The 18,157-nt window shown below is 34.2% G+C and overlaps 2 protein-coding genes across 5 annotated transcripts; both read left to right on the top strand.

Annotated features, from left to right (window-relative positions):
* The first annotated feature begins 439 nt into the window (after positions 1-439).
* AGO3 (Argonaute 3) lies at positions 440-5,426 on the top strand. 2 transcript variants are annotated; one of them, XM_076622832.1, is made up of 11 exons: positions 440-738; positions 1,572-1,727; positions 2,033-2,231; positions 2,302-2,615; positions 2,693-2,954; positions 3,038-3,391; positions 3,461-3,711; positions 3,775-3,925; positions 4,000-4,197; positions 4,301-4,384; positions 4,584-5,426. In XM_076622832.1, exons 1-11 carry the CDS (start codon positions 440-442, stop codon positions 4,911-4,913), a joined length of 2,598 nt encoding a protein of 865 aa, XP_076478947.1. In that variant the 3' UTR covers positions 4,914-5,426. The 2 variants fall into 2 exon arrangements, with proteins under 2 accessions (XP_076478947.1, XP_033185952.1); XM_033330061.2 differs by having other exon boundaries at positions 4,301-4,492.
* Positions 5,427-6,533: 1,107 nt separating this feature from the next.
* Positions 6,534-17,277, top strand: chico (insulin receptor substrate 1 chico). 3 transcript variants are annotated; one of them, XM_033330056.2, is made up of 10 exons: positions 6,534-8,699; positions 9,202-9,347; positions 9,433-9,715; positions 10,084-10,179; positions 10,906-11,205; positions 11,929-12,320; positions 12,928-13,343; positions 13,471-13,885; positions 14,061-14,301; positions 14,511-17,277. In XM_033330056.2, the coding sequence occupies exons 1-10, from the start codon at positions 8,315-8,317 to the stop codon at positions 15,446-15,448; spliced, it is 3,612 nt and encodes a 1,203-aa protein (XP_033185947.1). In that variant the 5' UTR covers positions 6,534-8,314; the 3' UTR covers positions 15,449-17,277. The 3 variants fall into 3 exon arrangements, with proteins under 3 accessions (XP_033185947.1, XP_033185948.1, XP_033185949.1); XM_033330057.2 differs by lacking the exon at positions 10,906-11,205; XM_033330058.2 differs by lacking the exons at positions 10,084-10,179; positions 10,906-11,205.
* Positions 17,278-18,157: the final 880 nt, after the last annotated feature.

The following is an 18,157-nucleotide window of genomic DNA, read 5'->3' as shown; positions in this document are numbered from 1 at the left end:
ATCTTGCTTTCAGAGTTCGTTCCGTATTTATTTAATTTACGAGTAATTGTATGTGTCTATTTTTTGAGTATTCTTATATAATATATTTAAATTTCCACAAAAATTTCATAAAATATATATTTCTTTTATTCATATCTTGATTAAGTTATGAATCGATATATGAGAGTATAAGTTCAATATATTTTACTGTGTCATAAAGCTTTATACTCAAAAAAAATTCTCATAAGGAACTTGCGCTGAAATTTTTTTTAACATTTTCAGTTTTCCCATTTTTATGTTTCATTATTGAATTATTGAATTGTTTCCTATTAAAAAACACAATAGTGGAAGTTCTCATGCGAGATTATTATATGTAGTTATCATAATTGTTTTGATATTTTTATTTATGATACCTTCATGTAAAACAAGATTAAATTATATTACAGTATATATATGAAAAATGGAAGATCAGAGAAAGCAAACTGGTAAAGGAAGAGGAGCTATTCTTTTAAGGCTCATGAAAGAAAAGGAAAAATCTAGAGATACAGCTATAAGATCATTATCAGAAAGTCAAAGTCAAACACAATATAATGTTCCTAATCCAACTGAAATACCATCCAGTTCTAAAACAGGACATGGAAGAGGTAATTTAATAAGCACATTAAAAACAATGCTACGTGCTAGTGCATCAAGTTCTAAACCATTAGAAGTAGCTAGACCAGGTAGAGAGTTGTCAATCAACAAACCTAAAGCTGCTGGGTATGTATGCCAAATTGTAGGTATATTATTTTCAATTATATCTTTAAATGTATTTTCATCTTTCCAAAAATAGTATAATATCGTACTACCTTCGGGGTAATAATTACAAAAATGTATTTGTTACGTTAAGAATCAATCATTTAATATATTATTTAATAAAATCATTTAAATTTACAAGTCTCTTTCCTCAGTTTAAGGATCATCTAAGAAAAGGGTATACCTCGCCAATTTTAATAATTTTCAAATATGTTGTTGAGATCAACATGCTGAATAACTTTTTCTTATACATATAACTGCCACTTGGGTTTAGTTTTTTGAGATATTCATAAAAATACTTTTGCTACTTTTTATCTTAGATTAGAGTTGATTTACCATTATGTATGGACATGCTGATGATATTATAGATGTGTTTTTGCTAAGATGCATTCATAATATAAACTTCGTACGTATCACATTTTAATTTGTAAATGCAAGAATGTAAGAAATGAACTTAACACATAATTAGTTTAGCTATGTATATAATATCATGAAGTCTGTACATTAAGATAACCGTAAACTACCTCAAGGATAAAGAGATTAATCTAACCCAGACCAAAAATAAAAAGTACCAAAGGTGGTTTTATGAATAATTCAAATTAAAGCCAAGCGGCAATTATATGTTTAAGGAAAAGTTGCTGAGAGTTGTCTTCCCAACAATGTACATATTTAAAAGTGATTGGAATCAGTGACGTATATTCTCTTCTATATAATTACCGAAATATGCTTTAAGAAACATAAAATACATGTTACAAGTATATATATTATTAAAACGAAATAAAAATATATTTTTATAGCTTAGCTGAAAAACAATCAGACATTGCTGTACAATCTTTTGATGATGAAGGAGTATTAGGTAAATTATCAGATATAACAATACAAGAAACAACAAGTATATCTAAACCATATTCAGCATATAAACCAAAATGTCGACAAGGAACAAGTGGAACTTCGTAAGTATTGATATATGTACAAGATGTCTCTGCAATTATGATATGATCAAAAGATAATTCCTCATTAAAAAATATGCTAAAAATACAGACTGAAGAGTTTGCATATAAGGCTCTGTTTTCAGAACACGACTGTAAATGCCACCAAGTACATGTACATTAATTCCATTTTGAAAATGAGTAATCAGTTTATACTGTCGATTTTGATCATTTTGTATTTAATGATTGCAAAGATACCTGTAATAATAAAATAAATAATAACAACAAAATTAAATGAAACAAATTAGAAAATAGCAATAAATTTTTAGAGTACAGTTAAGTGGTAATTATATAAGCCTTAAATTAAATTCTGGAAAAGGGTTGTTCAATTATGAAGTCAAGTTTAATCCTGATATTGAGTCAAGACCACTTCGTAGAAAACTTCTTAATCAACATTTACAAGCACTTGGACGAACAAAAGTATTTGATGGAGTAACACTCTATTTACCGCATAAGTTACAGCAGGATGTAAGCAATACATCAGCAATGAGATTTTAAAAGTACACATACATAGATTTATATGGTTTGCAATTTTTAGATAACCATCCTTGAATCTATACATCCTATGGATCAGTCAAAAGTGGAATTAAAAGTAATATATAAGAAACAACAAACCATGTCTGAGAACATTCCATTTTTCAATGTTTTACTTGGCCGTGTTTTACGATCGCTTAGTTTAGTTCGCATTGGCCAACATAATTTTAATCCAAAGGGAATACATCCTATACCACAACATAAATTGGAAGTGTGGCCAGGATTTGCAACAGCAATTACTGCATATGAAGGGGGTTTAAAATTATGCATAGATGCACGGCATCGTGTTATGCGTACAGAAACGATACGTGATATAATGTAAGAATTGCAAATAATTTCATAAAAAATGTAATATTATAGTTAATTTTATTTCATCGTAAAATACAACGATGCAGGATCAACTTCGGAGGTAAACCGAATTTCAAAGATGCTGTTGTAAGAGAAGTAATTGGGTTATCCGTTTTTACAAGATATAATAATAAAACTTATCGTGTTGATGACGTTGCGTGGGATAAAGATCCAACATATGAATTTATTAAAGGAACTGAAAAAGTTTCTTTAATAAATTATTATAAGTTTCATTGGAATATAGAGATAAAAGACAAAAATCAACCACTTTTAGTTCATTGTGATAAATTTAGATCATCTACTGGTCAGGTAAGTAATGAAGTTCTTCAAGCAATGAAATGTAAATGTCATTTAGTCCGTCTCAAATTCCACTGTACAAATTTTATATGTAGACACAAGAAAAAATGATATTGTTGGTTCCTGAGCTATGTTACTTAGCAAGTTTGAGCAATAGTGTTCGTTCAGATTTTAGAATTATGAAGGATCTCATGGCAGTGACTCAAATGACTCCCAATGCCCGACGTGATATAATTAGACATTTTGTGCAAGAAATACAAAATAATGATGTACCACGGGGAATATTAGCTGAGTGGGGTTTATATCTGGAACCTGATGTAATAGAATTTACAGGCAGAGTTCTTAATTCTGAGCGCGTTTCCTTTGGTCAAGGTACAAACTTTACACCTTCATCTGATCGTCCTGTAGATTGGGGTTCAACTGCATCTAGAAATGCTCCTTTTAGAATTGTAGGTACTTTTATATATTACATATTTAATAATTTGATAGTGACACTTAGAATATAATGATATTTTTAGCCTAATCTGAATCATTGGTTCATCTTGTATTGCCAAAAAGATACAAGATGTACACGAGAGTTTGCTGGTATGTTCAAAAATGTTACAAAAGTTATGGGTATGACTGTTAGAGACCCACAGATGGTTTGCTTAAAAGACGATAGAATTGAAACATATGTACAAGCACTAAGAAAGAGTTTCCAAGAAATGGCTAATCTAATGGTTATCGTGTTTCCTACAAACAGAACTGATAGATATTCTGCGGTAAAAAGGTAAAGCAGTTTATACGCATGTTTTATAGTTTCCATATTAAAAATATATTCTTCAATATCTAGAGTATGCTGTGTAGAAATGCCTATAGCTTCTCAAGTAATTATGTCTAGAACTATTTCTCGTGGTGACAAATTAAAGAGCATAACAGAAAAAATTGCTTTACAAGTTATGTGTAAGCTGGGTGGAGCACTTTGGGCTTTAACTATACCTATGGTATGAGATTCACATACATATTTATAATTTCAATTTAAAGAAATAAACATAAATACAAAATTTCAATATGTTAGGACAAATGCATGATATGCGGTATAGACGTATATCATGCAGGTAATGGCCAATTAAAAGGGAGTGTTGCAGGCTTTGTAGCAAGCCTAGATCAGCTATTGACAATTTGGCACAGTAAAATCTGTATACAAGGTAAACGTCAAGAAATAGTAGATATGTTGCAAATATGTTTAATTTCGGCTGTAAAAGCCTACTATAGAGTAAGTAATCTTTAACGTTCACTGTATATATACATGCATTAATATTCTGTATACTAGTTATCTGTAATACATTTGTAAATATTATTATTATTTTGTTTTGCAGCGTAATACGTGTTACCCAGATCGTATTATCATATATCGAGATGGAGTTAGCGATGGACAATTAGAAATTGTTGTCAAATATGAGGTAAAACAGCTATTAGCATCATTTAAAGCTATAGAAATAAATTACGAACCAACATTAACTGTAATAATAGTTCAAAAACGCATTAATACCCGGATATTTGAGAAATCTGTAAGTGCCTAAGAAAGAAGGAAATTACATATTAACAACTTATAGTTCTTAATCATATATATATTTCTTTATTTATTATATTTATTTATAGAGCTCGGGATTGAGGAACCCTCCACCAGGAACAATTGTGGATTATTACATAACAAAACCAGATGTCTACGATTTCTTCTTAGTTTCTCAAAACATACGTCAAGGAACAGTATCGCCAACTCGCTATATCGTTGTATATGACAGTAGAAATATGAAGCCTGAACATATACAACGACTAACGTATAAGCTTTGTCATTTGTATTATAATTGGCCTGGTACTATAAAAGTTCCAGCTCCTTGTCAATATGCACATAAGCTTGTTTCTCTCATTGGTCAAAATATACAGCTAGAACCACATCAATCGCTTGCCGATAAATTATATTACTTGTAAGTTTTATATATGACTCAACATCCTAGGATGTTGTTAATCAGATCTGGATGCCACATGATTTAGTATAAATCATAAGTACTTAATAGACTGATATTGATATAAGGGATTTAATATGTTCACACAAATATAGTTTCATGTTTCACTGACATATAAACTTGAAAAGTATTATAGAAGAGGTAAAGCTATTTTTTTGTAAGGTACTACTAAGTCATTTTTTCTGTCATATATTAATATATGACAATAATATCAGTATTAAAACCACTGCTGAATAAGCTGTTTTAATCGGTAAGTTGTAATATTTCTTCACTCTATATAAATATAACCAAAACATTGTCAGGGGTAAAGATAGCAATTTTGCAAATTCATAAATATAATGTTATATTTGGATAAGTATAGTTTATATATATACATAAAATGTAATTTAGAAATTTTATATCATGTCCATATAAATACTTCTCAATTACTATGTATAAAATTAAACTGAACTGTTCAACAATAAAAACAAATATTTTATATTTTTGTTACAAATATAATTTGTATACTTAATTATTTAAATTTTGTTTATTAATATCCCTTAGAATATACGAATATTGTGAGGCTAATGCTTTGAATAATTACTGAATCACCATACACGCGATATGAATCGCGGACAAAAAATTTCAGACTTGGGCAAGTACGAACTCTGGACCTTGTGTATAAATATCCAGTACTTCGTTTATTTCGTAAAACATGTACTTCATTAATCTACATATTATAATAAAACCACTAAAGTACATGAATAATGTTTACCTTTTGATTTCATGCAAATTTAACCATGTCCGTGTTTACTTTTTCGAGTTGTGCAATATTATGCATTACTTTTTATTAAGAATTATATTTTGTTCTTCAACACTGTATTAAAAATGATTATAGTAGTCCATTAGTATAAAGGAATTTATTTAATTGCTTATGTGTGTTTACAAACGACCCTGCCGATGAGGATCCAATACCCAGAACGATGCGAGCAAAATGCGTGTATCCATAGTCGTCCACCTTGACTTGAAAGTATGCATACATGTTCATGCAAGCGCACGTCTCTATATTATGACGCGGTATATCAGTGTGGGACATTAAAGAAAGCAATGGCGTAACAAAAATGATAATATTTAAAAATTATATCATCATAATATTTTGCATATTTTCCATTACATTGATATTTGTTATAATTGTTTCTTTGTTTATCGTTCATTGTATTCAAATAGACGTAATATCACAGACAATGTATGAAATGTCTTTTTTAAAGGATAAATGTGAAACAAGCATTCAATTGACTAAAAATTCACAAGCAATCGGTATTAACGATAAAAATAGATTGATCGATATAGTCAGAGGTTAACCCAAGTCATCGAGAACTTACATTTGTGAAAAGAATGTAGCGCAACTTAAACGAGCTCCGGAAGGATCCACCGCAATGCGGTGTTTAGTCGACACAATAGTTACGCCACTGCAAAAGAGACAACCGCATGTGTACGTAAATACGTACATACGTATGTGTATTTACGGTCGTGGCGTATCGCGTATCGAGTCGCCGCCGTCGCCGCCATTCGAGCGGTTAGCGCCTGCGTACATCTTGTTTACAACTGCGGAGCTTACCATACACATGACCTTTACAAGATGGACATGAGCGCCTATTTAGCTGTCTAGGCGTGCGACGGAAAAAAGTTGAAGATACGTGCGTGTCATTGAATCGTGAAGATTGACGTGTATGAGAGGAACCGCGGAATCGAGTGATGTTTAATTCGGTTATCAAAGAAAACAGTCAAAGCACGCGTTCGTGATCCCAAGTGACGCGGTATTTGTCGCTTGCACGCGGGCGGAAAGGGGAGAGAGGGATGGTGGGTACGAAAGGAGACCCGAATTTTTCACCTCAAGCAGATGTGATTGTCGTGAACGGATTTTGCGTATGCCTGATCGAGAGTTCGCATTCAGGATACGTCGTGCATGATGATACAGTGTTGTTAACCACATCGTGAATTCCATTCGTGTGTTTCCGCAAAGTGCTCGATATATGTATAAAGGGTGTGGGAAGAGGAGTGCGTTCTCTCGCATCGACCTGGAATGCTGCCGTGTTTTGATGTGCCTACTATTGCGCATGAAAAAATTCACCTGCCCTTGACAATAGCCTATTTATCCGAACCAGGCCGCCTTTAAACCGCGCTTACCAGTGATAACAGGGGTTCAACCACCCACCTACGTGTGCATCGCCTGTCCCACTCTCTTTTTCTCTACCTCTCTACGTATTTCCTCTAAACGTACGAGCAAACAAGCAAGCGACCACAAGCGCGCGCGCGCGCTCGCTTGCTGCTGCTGCGTGTACACGTGAAAACACCCGCGTGTGTCTGTCTCTCATTGTCAGTATCATCGTGTATACAACCCTTTCTTTATATGTGTCCATGCCTGTCTGTGTATACGCGCCAACCATTCTGGTCAACGTTATAAATTGTATTATTCAACGCGATAAACAGGTGTACCTGCGGTTCTATCCCGGATCAATGATACCTCCACTTTTCCGAGTAATTTCCAAATCAACATATTTGCAAATGCGAAATATGTAAATGCTAGCGTATACAGGCCGCTTCAGATTCCATGCAATCTGTCGTCCTGGGATACCACGCGAACCGCGAACCGTGGCGGGCGAAATTAGACGAAGCCGCGTGACAGGTGGAACCCAACGAGAACCGTGATCGCAGAAATCTCGTCAAGAGGTACATAGTTTCTATGTTTACCGAGAAATTCACTTTACGAAGAGTTGTTGATTTTTCGTCGTGGATTGGACTGTTTCTTAATTCCGTGACTTTAGTAAACGTGGTTACTCGATAATAAACGCTCGCATGAATCGCATCGAAGAGGCCGACCCGTGCGACGCCCTTAGTACACATTGAGTGCACATGCACTATGGTGGCGTGTTATTGCTTATTTACCCCCGACACGTGCTTTCACCATTGGCTTGCTTCGAGTACAACGATATCGACGACAACCTCTCCACGTTAAAAGCAGAACGGCTACACGTTGTTTAAGAGAAAAACAGCAACACGAGCGTGCGGTTTTACAGAAACGTTCTTTGAATTTTCTTACGCCGATAGAAGCAGCGATATATGATTGTACCGATTGAAATATCTATATGGTGTTATTTCTCCAGTGCAAAAGTTGGAAGTGTGTCTTTCGAGTCGAGCTGCTGCTCTGACAACGTGGGTGGGAACACGCATTCTACCACAATGAACTATTGACATAGTATGTTTGGGTATAGTAAAATATGCGTAACGAATTGATCATCTATACCATTTAAATGGTACAATATTACGCGTCGACAGAGAAGACGCAAAATTTTTGGCGACAACGGGTTTTTCGATCGTCACTGCGCGATGTCTTCGAGCAGAGGTTTAGTCTCCCCTTCAGGAGGTCCCGTTGTTCTCTCCGGTCACGTGAAGAAGCTAAAGACGCAGAAGAAAAAATTCTTTGTACTGCGTGGCGAGGCACCAGGATATCCCGCGTGTCTCGAATATTACGATAGCAAAAAGAAATTTGAAAATAGGCAACTGCCAAAGCGCAGCATCTTGTTGAACAGCTGTTTCAATATTAATAGACGCATGGACACCAAACATAAACATGTTATCGCATTGTATACGAAAGACGAATGCTTTTGCTTGATTCTGGAGAGTGAGAAAGAATTGGATGAATGGCTGAAAGCGATGCTTTTACTTCAGAGCGGAGATGTAGCTGATGGAGAGCAACCTCGGCCTATATTTGGTAATGCGCTATCATGATTTGAATTAGAATTAGGCCGCATATTAAGGACGAAACGCGAGATTCACGCGTTGAAAAACAATTTCAAACAAACATTCGTTATTTACGAATAGCAATTTCGTTGAAGTGTCATATTTTGAACTATAAGTCCACTTGTTTACTTGTTTTTTCAAATGCGTCATTGCCTTTAATAAGTAGGAGAAGAACGTTTTTTCAATATTTTGTTATCTCTTCCGAATATATTTTTAATAATTGCTTAGAAAATTGCTGATTATACTTTGTGAGAAATATAAAACTGTATTGTCCTGTATAAAATAAAAAGATATATGCTGTAATAATTTATAAACAATTGTTATAAAATGTGGAAATCTTGTTATATGTTATATTATGCAGTGTTATAATGAGGTTAAATACAATATCACTGATTGTTGATTCTACAATGTTATATATTATTAATTATTAATTATTAATTATGATGAGGCATAAATGTAATATTTTATTTCAGAACATGTATGGCAAGTTACAATGCAGAAAAAAGGACTAGGTGAACGAAAGAATATTCATGGCCCCTATAGGCTATGTTTAACTGACCGAACATTAAGCCTAGTGAAAATCGGGGCAAAGGATAATTCAGACACTATAGAATTCCCTGTAAGCATGCTACTTTAACGGATGACATAGTCTAAGATTTAGTGTATTTAAGAAGAAAGACTAATGCGAAACCTTTGCTCCACAGTTAATTTGTATCAGACGATGCGGATATATGGAACGTATCTTCTACATGGAAGTAGGTCGTTCAGCTGTTACTGGTGGTGGTGAATTATGGATGGAAGCTGAAGACAATAATATAGCAAATAATATGCATGCTGCTATTATGAATTCTATGAGCAATTCTAGTAGCAAGAAAGATGATGTGGGGCCACGCGAAAGAATTCGCAGTTCCTCTGCCACCGAAGCCAGCAAGCCAATTGGTGTGCTGCAACGACATGCTGGACAAAGATTTCATAATTCGCCATTAGGTGAGTCTGAATTTTAATAAATCATATTTATACTTTAAGAGAATATCAGTTATGGTTTTTAGCACTCACCTCCAGAGTATATTTTCAATTATGTAAATACTTTAACAATATATTTATAATATTTTGACGTTCAGATTTTTTTTTTATAAATACTGAACATTTTACGCAGAAGCTCCTTTGCACAGAAATCATCCTACAAATTCCTTTTGCTTCTATGTGTAAATTGTCCAAGACATTGATTTTCTTTTTTATATCAGACCATAACTATAACTGCACTACATTACATGCCTCGAAATATCGGCTGAATCACGAAATATACAATTGAAAACTCAGCTTAGAATAACACAAATGGGTTGCGGGTATTACAGAGGAACACAGGACGCACGAGGAGCAGGTGGATCAACTTCAAGAACAGGAGCAGTCTAATCAGACTCAGAGTACCTCTTCTTGCAATACGATCACGGGTCTGTTTTCTGTCATTGCAGTTGTATGCTTCTTTTTTTTATAAGATGTGGGCATCAAAGGGTGACAAACACGATTATAATTCAATATACTCAAATTTGTTGTTAAAGTATTCTTATCATATACATACGCATAGCCTATTAAAAGACTTCTATTTTTACACAAATGAATTTTCCGTTTAAAAAGAAGTTCATGTTTATTTAAATGAAATTCAAGAAAAACCTCTAACTTCTTTCTATGATTTTTGTTTCACTACTTTCTATAGTTTTTTAATTAAAAATATTTTGGTCAAATTTTTATAGGATAACCGAATAATTACACGATAATCGTGATAAATTGTTAATCGAAAAATTCGTCGGCGAAACAAACAGGATTTTATTGATTACCGTGTGCGAATGGTAGTTTCTAGTATTGCACAATATGTTTCAATACCATACATATGACGTTGGCGAACATACATATTAACGAGGCCAAGTAGAACAAAAACAAATGTGTATTGCATTCTTTGAAGTAGAAATTTATTCAATTTCTAAAGATTGATCAACGATACTTTTTGCTACATAGGAACCTTTTTACGTTTACGATGTTCTGATACCTATAAACTGTTATTTTCTTCAATAAAAATCTTTCGATCGAATCTCAATCATTATCACGTCGATTAGATTTTGCAAAAAGTATATGGAAAAAGAAAAGTAATTGTACGACAGTGAGAGCTGTATGGTTTGCAGTCGTTGCTGGTACCGGGGCTGGGACTGCTGGGATTGCCTCGACTAATAACAACTGTGCCACTACCACTAGACGTCGTCATTCGGTAGCGAGTCATCCCCATTCCGTCAATAATTCCCAATCCGTTCATGTTACAACAAGTACAACTACAACAACCATCACCACCACTATTACCATCACTACGACCGCTACCGTGACCACCACAACCACAACCGCGACAATATCCCATCAGAGAACCTTGTCGCTGCCCTTAGCTGCCATTATCAATCAAATGCAATCATCTAAAAGATCAGTTTTACGCTGTATGTATTTTTGTTTCGTTGTACGATAAATCAGCAAGAGATGTTCTTTATTTCTTTTTCAGTGTCTCTGCCTTGCTATTTCCCATTTTATTTTCTATTCCCTCTTCTTTCTATACTTTTTCCTTTCTATGGGAATCCAAATACGCAAGCAGATGTGTTCGAAATTGAAACTACTTCCTGTTGCGTCATATATAACTTACTTCTCCATGAGACCATCGCGTTGCCGTGGAAATGCAAGCTTCTACTCGCATGCGATTAGTTGCACGATACTTCATAATGAAGTAACGCTTCCCTTTTCGTTTCTTTCAGCGTGCCAACACAATCGATGGAATATTTCCTACAGCATTCAGTCTCAATGATGTGTTTTCTTGGTGTTTTCATTACCGTCATACCGGTCCTCCTCACACGTGAAATTATTCTCTTGTCTATTTCTTATATTTTCCGTAACATCTTTCATATTCGAAGTATACATATATTTCGTCTCACTATCCCAATCATTTGGATACATCTTTTTGATCACTGTTTATTGCTTGATCTAAAATATATGTTTTAATAAATAACAACCTGTATACCTGAATATGCATAAATATTATACAGATCTATGGAATCATTTGACTATGCAAATGAACTAACCGCTGCTATGCTGGGAGGATGGATGCTTTTCGAATTTTGTTCCCTAAACTGAATATTTTGCAACAACATGTCTGACTAATATGTTTCTAGGTGCAAACGGGCGTGACAGGTGTGACAGTTTACCATCGAGGGCTCGTACCACCAGCGAGAGCCATCCAGCATCACTGTTGAGTCATCCTAGGAGTACTCTGAGACCGCATTCTATGTACGGAAAAGGCGCATCCTACTCACCACCGATCACTTCGATGCCTATCAGTCCTGCTTCCGGTGCATGCTCCACAGACTCCGCGGGATCATCTCTTTCAATGGACGATGGTGGCGAAAATGTGTTGGAAGAGGGTACCGTTTCGAGATACGGTCATTCTTTAACGCCTGACGAACCTGTTATTCTGGAGGAGAATGGCGACGATTATGCTCCGTGGTCCACGTCGCATTCGCATCATAAATATTCGCCAAATTTCAAGTCGCATTCTCCTTCTCAGGTGGGTCGTTGGTAGAGTTGATAGAATAGGTAAAATACAATAGTTATATAAATTTACGAACTTTAATCATCTTATTTAAGTAAAGGCATTATGTATATTTGTTCGAATACGTTTTCTATATTCACGTGTAGCTTATGCAAACCTACAAATATGAGTCACTTTTAAGCGATGAATGATTAACTATTCTTAGCGCCTAAATTTATGTTTTTGGTCATTCTTGGCACAGATTAACAAAGTTCTGTTACTTTATACGTTCTCTTGAAAATTTTTGATTATAAATAATCTAGTTTTAACAAAATCTAAACGTCCGAAACGAAACTGAAAAAAGGATAAGTTTTGTAAATGACGATGAAAAGTACGATTCTCTGATCTTATCACTTATTGTTGTTGCGTTCTCTAGTTGTTTTTAGTGTAATTTGAAATAATGAATTAAATAATTCATAATTTTGTTTACTTACACGAGATTCTACTATTAAGTAAACAAATGATAACGTGTCTAAGAATTGAAGTTCAAATTGCATCATTACTATGACATATATATTGCATCATCTGACGATGATAGCTAAATGACGAAATAATAACGCGCGGAATTTTACTTTGTTTACAGCAAAGTTCCTATATAGAAATGTGCAGCCCTTTTGGATCAAGTCCTGGGCGCAGCGGTGGTTACATGCCAATGAGTTCAGGAACAGGATATTCGCATTCACGAGGGTCTTCCCTTGTAGAAGAATCAAACACTCTACCAGAAGGTTACGTACCTATGGCACCCGTTGGAAACAACGGATACGTCGACATGGATCCTTCACATAATCACAATGGCCATTTTGCCGATGATCTGTCGCATGGTGGCAGTAGTTGTTCCGTTACATCTGGTACACCCAGTACAGATTTGCGTTTCTCCGAGTATCATTTAGACAAAGTAACGAGTTTTCTTCCACCCGGAGAGGATTTGCAAGCTAGACCAGCAAGAGCCTATTCCATCGGGTCTCGGCCAGAACCTGTAAACAGGCATCGCAAAAATAGGTACGAAACTTCGTATTTGATTCTATTAATCCTACGTAGTGTTAGATATTGGAAAGAAATTGTTTATACGAAGATAGGCGAAATGTATCGATGGAAGACATGATTGTCTGGTTTTTGTTTTGGATAGATTGGACATTACTCAACAAGAAGCTAGCCGAGTACGAGCGTTCTCTGTAGGCAGCAGATCTAAGAGACCTGAAATTGGCAGGTTAGCGAATGTAGTCACTGCAGCGTTACCAGTTGGTTGTGAAAGCTCGAGTTCCAATAAATCAAACTCAGCGCCATTGTTATCGAGTTCTTGGGGACACAATTCCGGTTGCTCTATAACTTCCGAACGAATGGAGGACCTAATGGAATTGGACTTCACGAAACCCAATATTTCTGCAACCTTCAATTCACCACCTTCATCTTATTCGCAGTCGCAATCTCAGTCGCATTCGTATTCTACTGCCACCGACACCAGTTCCTACGTTGATATGTCTCCTGGACAACCTCCGTCGTCGACCACTGCCCCGTACGTCGATATGAGCCGCATAAATAAGGTATTCCTGGACTGAAATTAATTAATTTATATATTTTAATATTGCATGTATTAACATGATATTTTTAAGGTTGATTGTCCTGTGAAATTAATTTGTTTTTCGCCGAATATTTAACATTATCACGTTTATATTAATTCTTGTTTGTTCAATTTCCTATTTTTTCAAATTTTTTCAGATTAATCGTAATAACAATAACAATACAATCACTGCCAATCAGAATCATAGTCACATTCATGTATCGTCCTCTGCTTCCATACACAAACCTGTAATTACTACTTTGAAACCGGTGGAAGAAGCAGAAGGACCATACATGAGAATGGATGGTGTAATGGAGGATTGGTCACAATCCGATACAAGTCCTAAGCAAATTGCATCGCCTATGCAAGAAGAGTGTGTGCAATCGAACGGACCGCCAGGTAAAAGATTGAATAATTTTCAAATGTATATATGTATTAATTAATTAACCATTTCATCATAGCTTCTTAAAAAAATAAAAGTGATTTTTATCTTTTATATTTAATGATTTTCAATAACACCGTGTGTGACTTAATATTTCTTTAAAACATATGTCTTCAATAAATAAACTTAATTGTCGTCTAACGTGTAGATATAATTTATGTTTTAGGAGCCACGAGAACAGCACCGGTCGATCTTCCACGGCGCCCACCTGCCGACTATGTTGATATGAGTTTTAAATCAAGAACAAGTTTAGAACAAGACTATATGAATATGAATATGAGCAGTCGAAACAATCGTAAACCAATAGCGACGCGAGCCGGTAGTCGAAAGGAGAAGTCTCGTTCGCAACCAATCGCGATTCAAGCGGGAAATAAACCTATAAAAACGCCTAGTTTCTTACCTCTAAACGGAAGTCCGGAATCAGAAAGTTTAGCAAGTACACCGGCGTCGCCGCCACGGGCAACTCCAACAGGTTCCTCCGCGACTATTTTCCCTTTTTCCTTGAACAGTCCGCAATCACCCGAGAAATCGTTCACTCACCAAAAGGATACTGATAAATCTTCAGAGCTGAATATGACTTCTAAACGCAGTAACGATCGTACAATGGCAGAAACTACAAATAGTAGAGTTAGCACGATCAATTCTATTTCTGTAACGGAGGCGAATAAAACCTTGGCGAAAATAATTAACGATAGACCGTCTAGTCCTACAGGGAAAGATAGTCAAGTTAGTCGCGTGATATCAAACAACTCATTGACCTCGCAAGATAGTACGTTGAACGCTATAACAAAGAAGTTTTCCGATTTGAACGTATCGAAACCACGTTTAATCACTGCGTCTCCAAACACCAGTCCGACGTTACCTGGTTTTAAGCCAACCGTTGAAAAGCGGGCCTCGTCTCCCAAATTGCTAGACGAGACGCCCACACCCACACCTACCGCCATGCCGAGCCCCTTAGAAAAGGAGAATTTCGTGCAAATTGATGCGGAAATTTTGCACTACGCTAGTCTAGATCTTCCTGAGGTTGCTAACGTGGCACCTATTTCGTCAGCATCCCAAGAAGGCTTCAATTACGCTGAAATCGATTTCGCTAAACTTAAATAAAACTAGGCTGTCATTATTTTAAATGTACGAGTGGTGGCATTGATGTAACACGCGTGTGTGGGTCAGGTGTTGTAAAATGCTGTATTGACTTTCTTTTCTGACGAGTATAAACAGGACAATCGATCGTTCTAACATTGGTCGAGCTAAACTAATAAAAAATTAATTGGTTCAGAGTGCTGGATGTAAAGTAATATAGATAGAGAAATTTTATTATTTAGTTCCAAACTTTAAGTTGAAATCGCTTTATTTTTCGTACGCTTCTGACTTTCAAAAAAAAAAAAAAAAAGCGAAAGATTACTGGTTATACTTTATTTTCTTATTTAGCATTATAACGATTATGTTATGTTAAAATATTGTTGTAAATTGATATCACCTTTCGAGTTGAAGAACAGGACAGTCTAATTGTTTCCTCTGTTTTTCTTTCTCTTTTTTATACTTACCATTTTTTTCGACGAAGTGCATGGATATTAAGTATGAAATTGAAACTACCTTGTTTCAGTTGCTCTGCAAGCAAACGTTGTAAGTAGTATTATCTTACGTCGTAAAAATATATACATGTATAAAACAAGTAATCAATTCAGAAAAAAAGAAAAGGAATACTATTTATCGGTGGTTTTAAATCTATTTCTAGATATTATGGCGACTAACTTAATGTTATTACTAATCACGTTGATTTTTGTGAATTTGATTGGATTCTTCCAACAATGTGCAATGATACACTACCAAAAACATAATTACTACGTGCGAGCTAACAAATATGGCATTGCTCCCTCATCACGAGGAAATCATTTATCGTTCGCCAATGTTGGATCGATGCTAAATTACTGGTAACTTGTACTTCAGGCAAGTGTACGTCGTTTACAATGAACATATATTATACGTATTATCACGCTTTTTCATATGAATTCTGAATTAATGAAATATTGTTTCACACAATATTTTCACATTCTTGTACATTTAAATGTGATGAATGTACGGGCGCGCGTGCGCACGTATATATTACACGTTCATTCAGACATACACACATACACATACGCATTTACAGAGTATTCTGTAAAGGGCGATACAAAACGGTATCCACTGGAAAGAGAGATGATTGGTTGTGTAAAAATAAATTAAAAATCAGTCTTAACGAGACGTTGTTGCTGAAAAATAGAAAAGGAAAAATGTTTCTTAATACTACCGATATTTTATGAGTTCGATTTTAATGACATATTTCTCCTCGCATACAATTTAAGGATAGTTCAGATATAAATTATATCATATCGTGTATATATGCATACATATGCATTGTCAAAATAATGTTATAAATATATACATATGTGGAGATATGTATTATATTATATATATAACATAATATACATCAATATATAGAAATATGTTCATATATATGATATATCATACATATATTAATGAATAATACGTATATTAATGATGATTAAAGCAGTGTATATTGCTGTTCTTCATTACGCGATACTTATACGTGTGTATATGTATATATATATAAAATGATTCCTTCGAACGCTCCTCTGAAGGTTCTCGAGATAAAACAAATGACATGTTGATTGTATTATTGTATAATAACGTTGTTGTAACATGTACATTGTTCGATTTAAGATTATTATTTGACTGACATTAGTTGAAAAATAAGTTTTTATTTAGAAAGAAAAAACGAAGCATACGCGAGATCTTTTTTTGTTGCAGATTAACACAATGTCCGTCCAAATGAAATAGATCGCGTTTTAATAGCGTTTTAGTTTCCTGGTAAAAGAAGTTTTGTTTGATTTAATAATTAACATGTAAATATAAACTCTTTTGCAAATTATAAACTTGAGAATTTTATTGTTTTATAATCATAGATTTTTCTTTTCTTTCGTTTTTCTTTACTTTTTATCTCGCTTAATTTTATTGAAATTTCCAAAATAATCGGCTACTAATATCGAATGTACGAAGGACAGAGAAATCAAAGTAGGAAAGTTGAATTTCTATTTATATATAAACGTATTATTACGAGTTATATTCGTGCGAGAAATTATTATTTTTGTATTAGAAAACAGTATTTATTTTTTTTTAGAAAAAATTACATTTCCTTTTGCTTTTTTTGTCAGGAAAATTAATTTGTCAATTAATAACTTAAGTACCTAATCGCTAATCACGTATGGTTTATAGTATTATATCTTAAGATGGAAACAATAATTTTAGGTGTATTATAAATAATTATCTTAATCGCTATCTCTTATAATAGATCGTTTAATATACTTATTTTATTTATTTCATTTCTTCAAAACTTTTAATATTTACTGTCAATCGGTATGCCGGGATTTATTTTAATAATCAAGTAAGTTCGCTGACAAAATATATGTCATAAATGAAGGAAATATGATCGCACGTAACGTGTACATCCTTAACATTTTTTAAATCTCATTTTTATCTTTAATACTTTAATGCCGATTTAAAAATGGAGCTTGTTAACCAAAAATTACTCTATAATCCATTTGTTTTTCAATCAAAATGAACATTGTGTTATCTAGTGCTGAAATTTGGGGAATGTTGATTCCTTAATATATAGATGTACATTACAAAAAGATGTATAAATATGGGGAAAGTAATGTTGATTTGAATGTACATATAAAATTTAAATATAATATCTAATAATAAGTATTTTACTGATACATTAAATATTTATTTTAATATCAAATAATTTCAGAT

The sequence above is a fragment of the Bombus vancouverensis genome, chromosome 11 (genome assembly GCF_051014615.1).
Source record: "Bombus vancouverensis nearcticus chromosome 11, iyBomVanc1_principal, whole genome shotgun sequence".
Classification (NCBI taxonomy): Eukaryota; Metazoa; Arthropoda; class Insecta; order Hymenoptera; family Apidae; genus Bombus; species Bombus vancouverensis.
Note: the sequence above shows the minus strand (reverse complement) of the source record. Positions and strands in the feature narration are given on the sequence as shown.

What these genes read in the sequence shown, in the direction of transcription:
- AGO3 (XM_033330061.2), top strand. Translation starts at nt 440, where the DNA reads ATGGAAGATCAGAGAAAGCAAACTGGTAAAGGAAGAGGAGCTATTCTT. An exon ending in CGCATAAGTTACAGCAGGAT is followed by an intron (nt 2,232 to 2,301) that starts GTAAGCAATACA and finishes TGCAATTTTTAG; the next exon opens with ATAACCATCCTTGAATCTAT. An exon ending in CCCGGATATTTGAGAAATCT is followed by an intron (nt 4,493 to 4,583) that starts GTAAGTGCCTAA and finishes ATTTATTTATAG; the next exon opens with AGCTCGGGATTGAGGAACCC.
- chico (XM_033330056.2), top strand. Translation starts at nt 8,315, where the DNA reads ATGTCTTCGAGCAGAGGTTTAGTCTCCCCTTCAGGAGGTCCCGTTGTT. An exon ending in TAAAAGATCAGTTTTACGCT is followed by an intron (nt 11,206 to 11,928) that starts GTATGTATTTTT and finishes ATATGTTTCTAG; the next exon opens with GTGCAAACGGGCGTGACAGG. An exon ending in AGTCGCATTCTCCTTCTCAG is followed by an intron (nt 12,321 to 12,927) that starts GTGGGTCGTTGG and finishes CTTTGTTTACAG; the next exon opens with CAAAGTTCCTATATAGAAAT.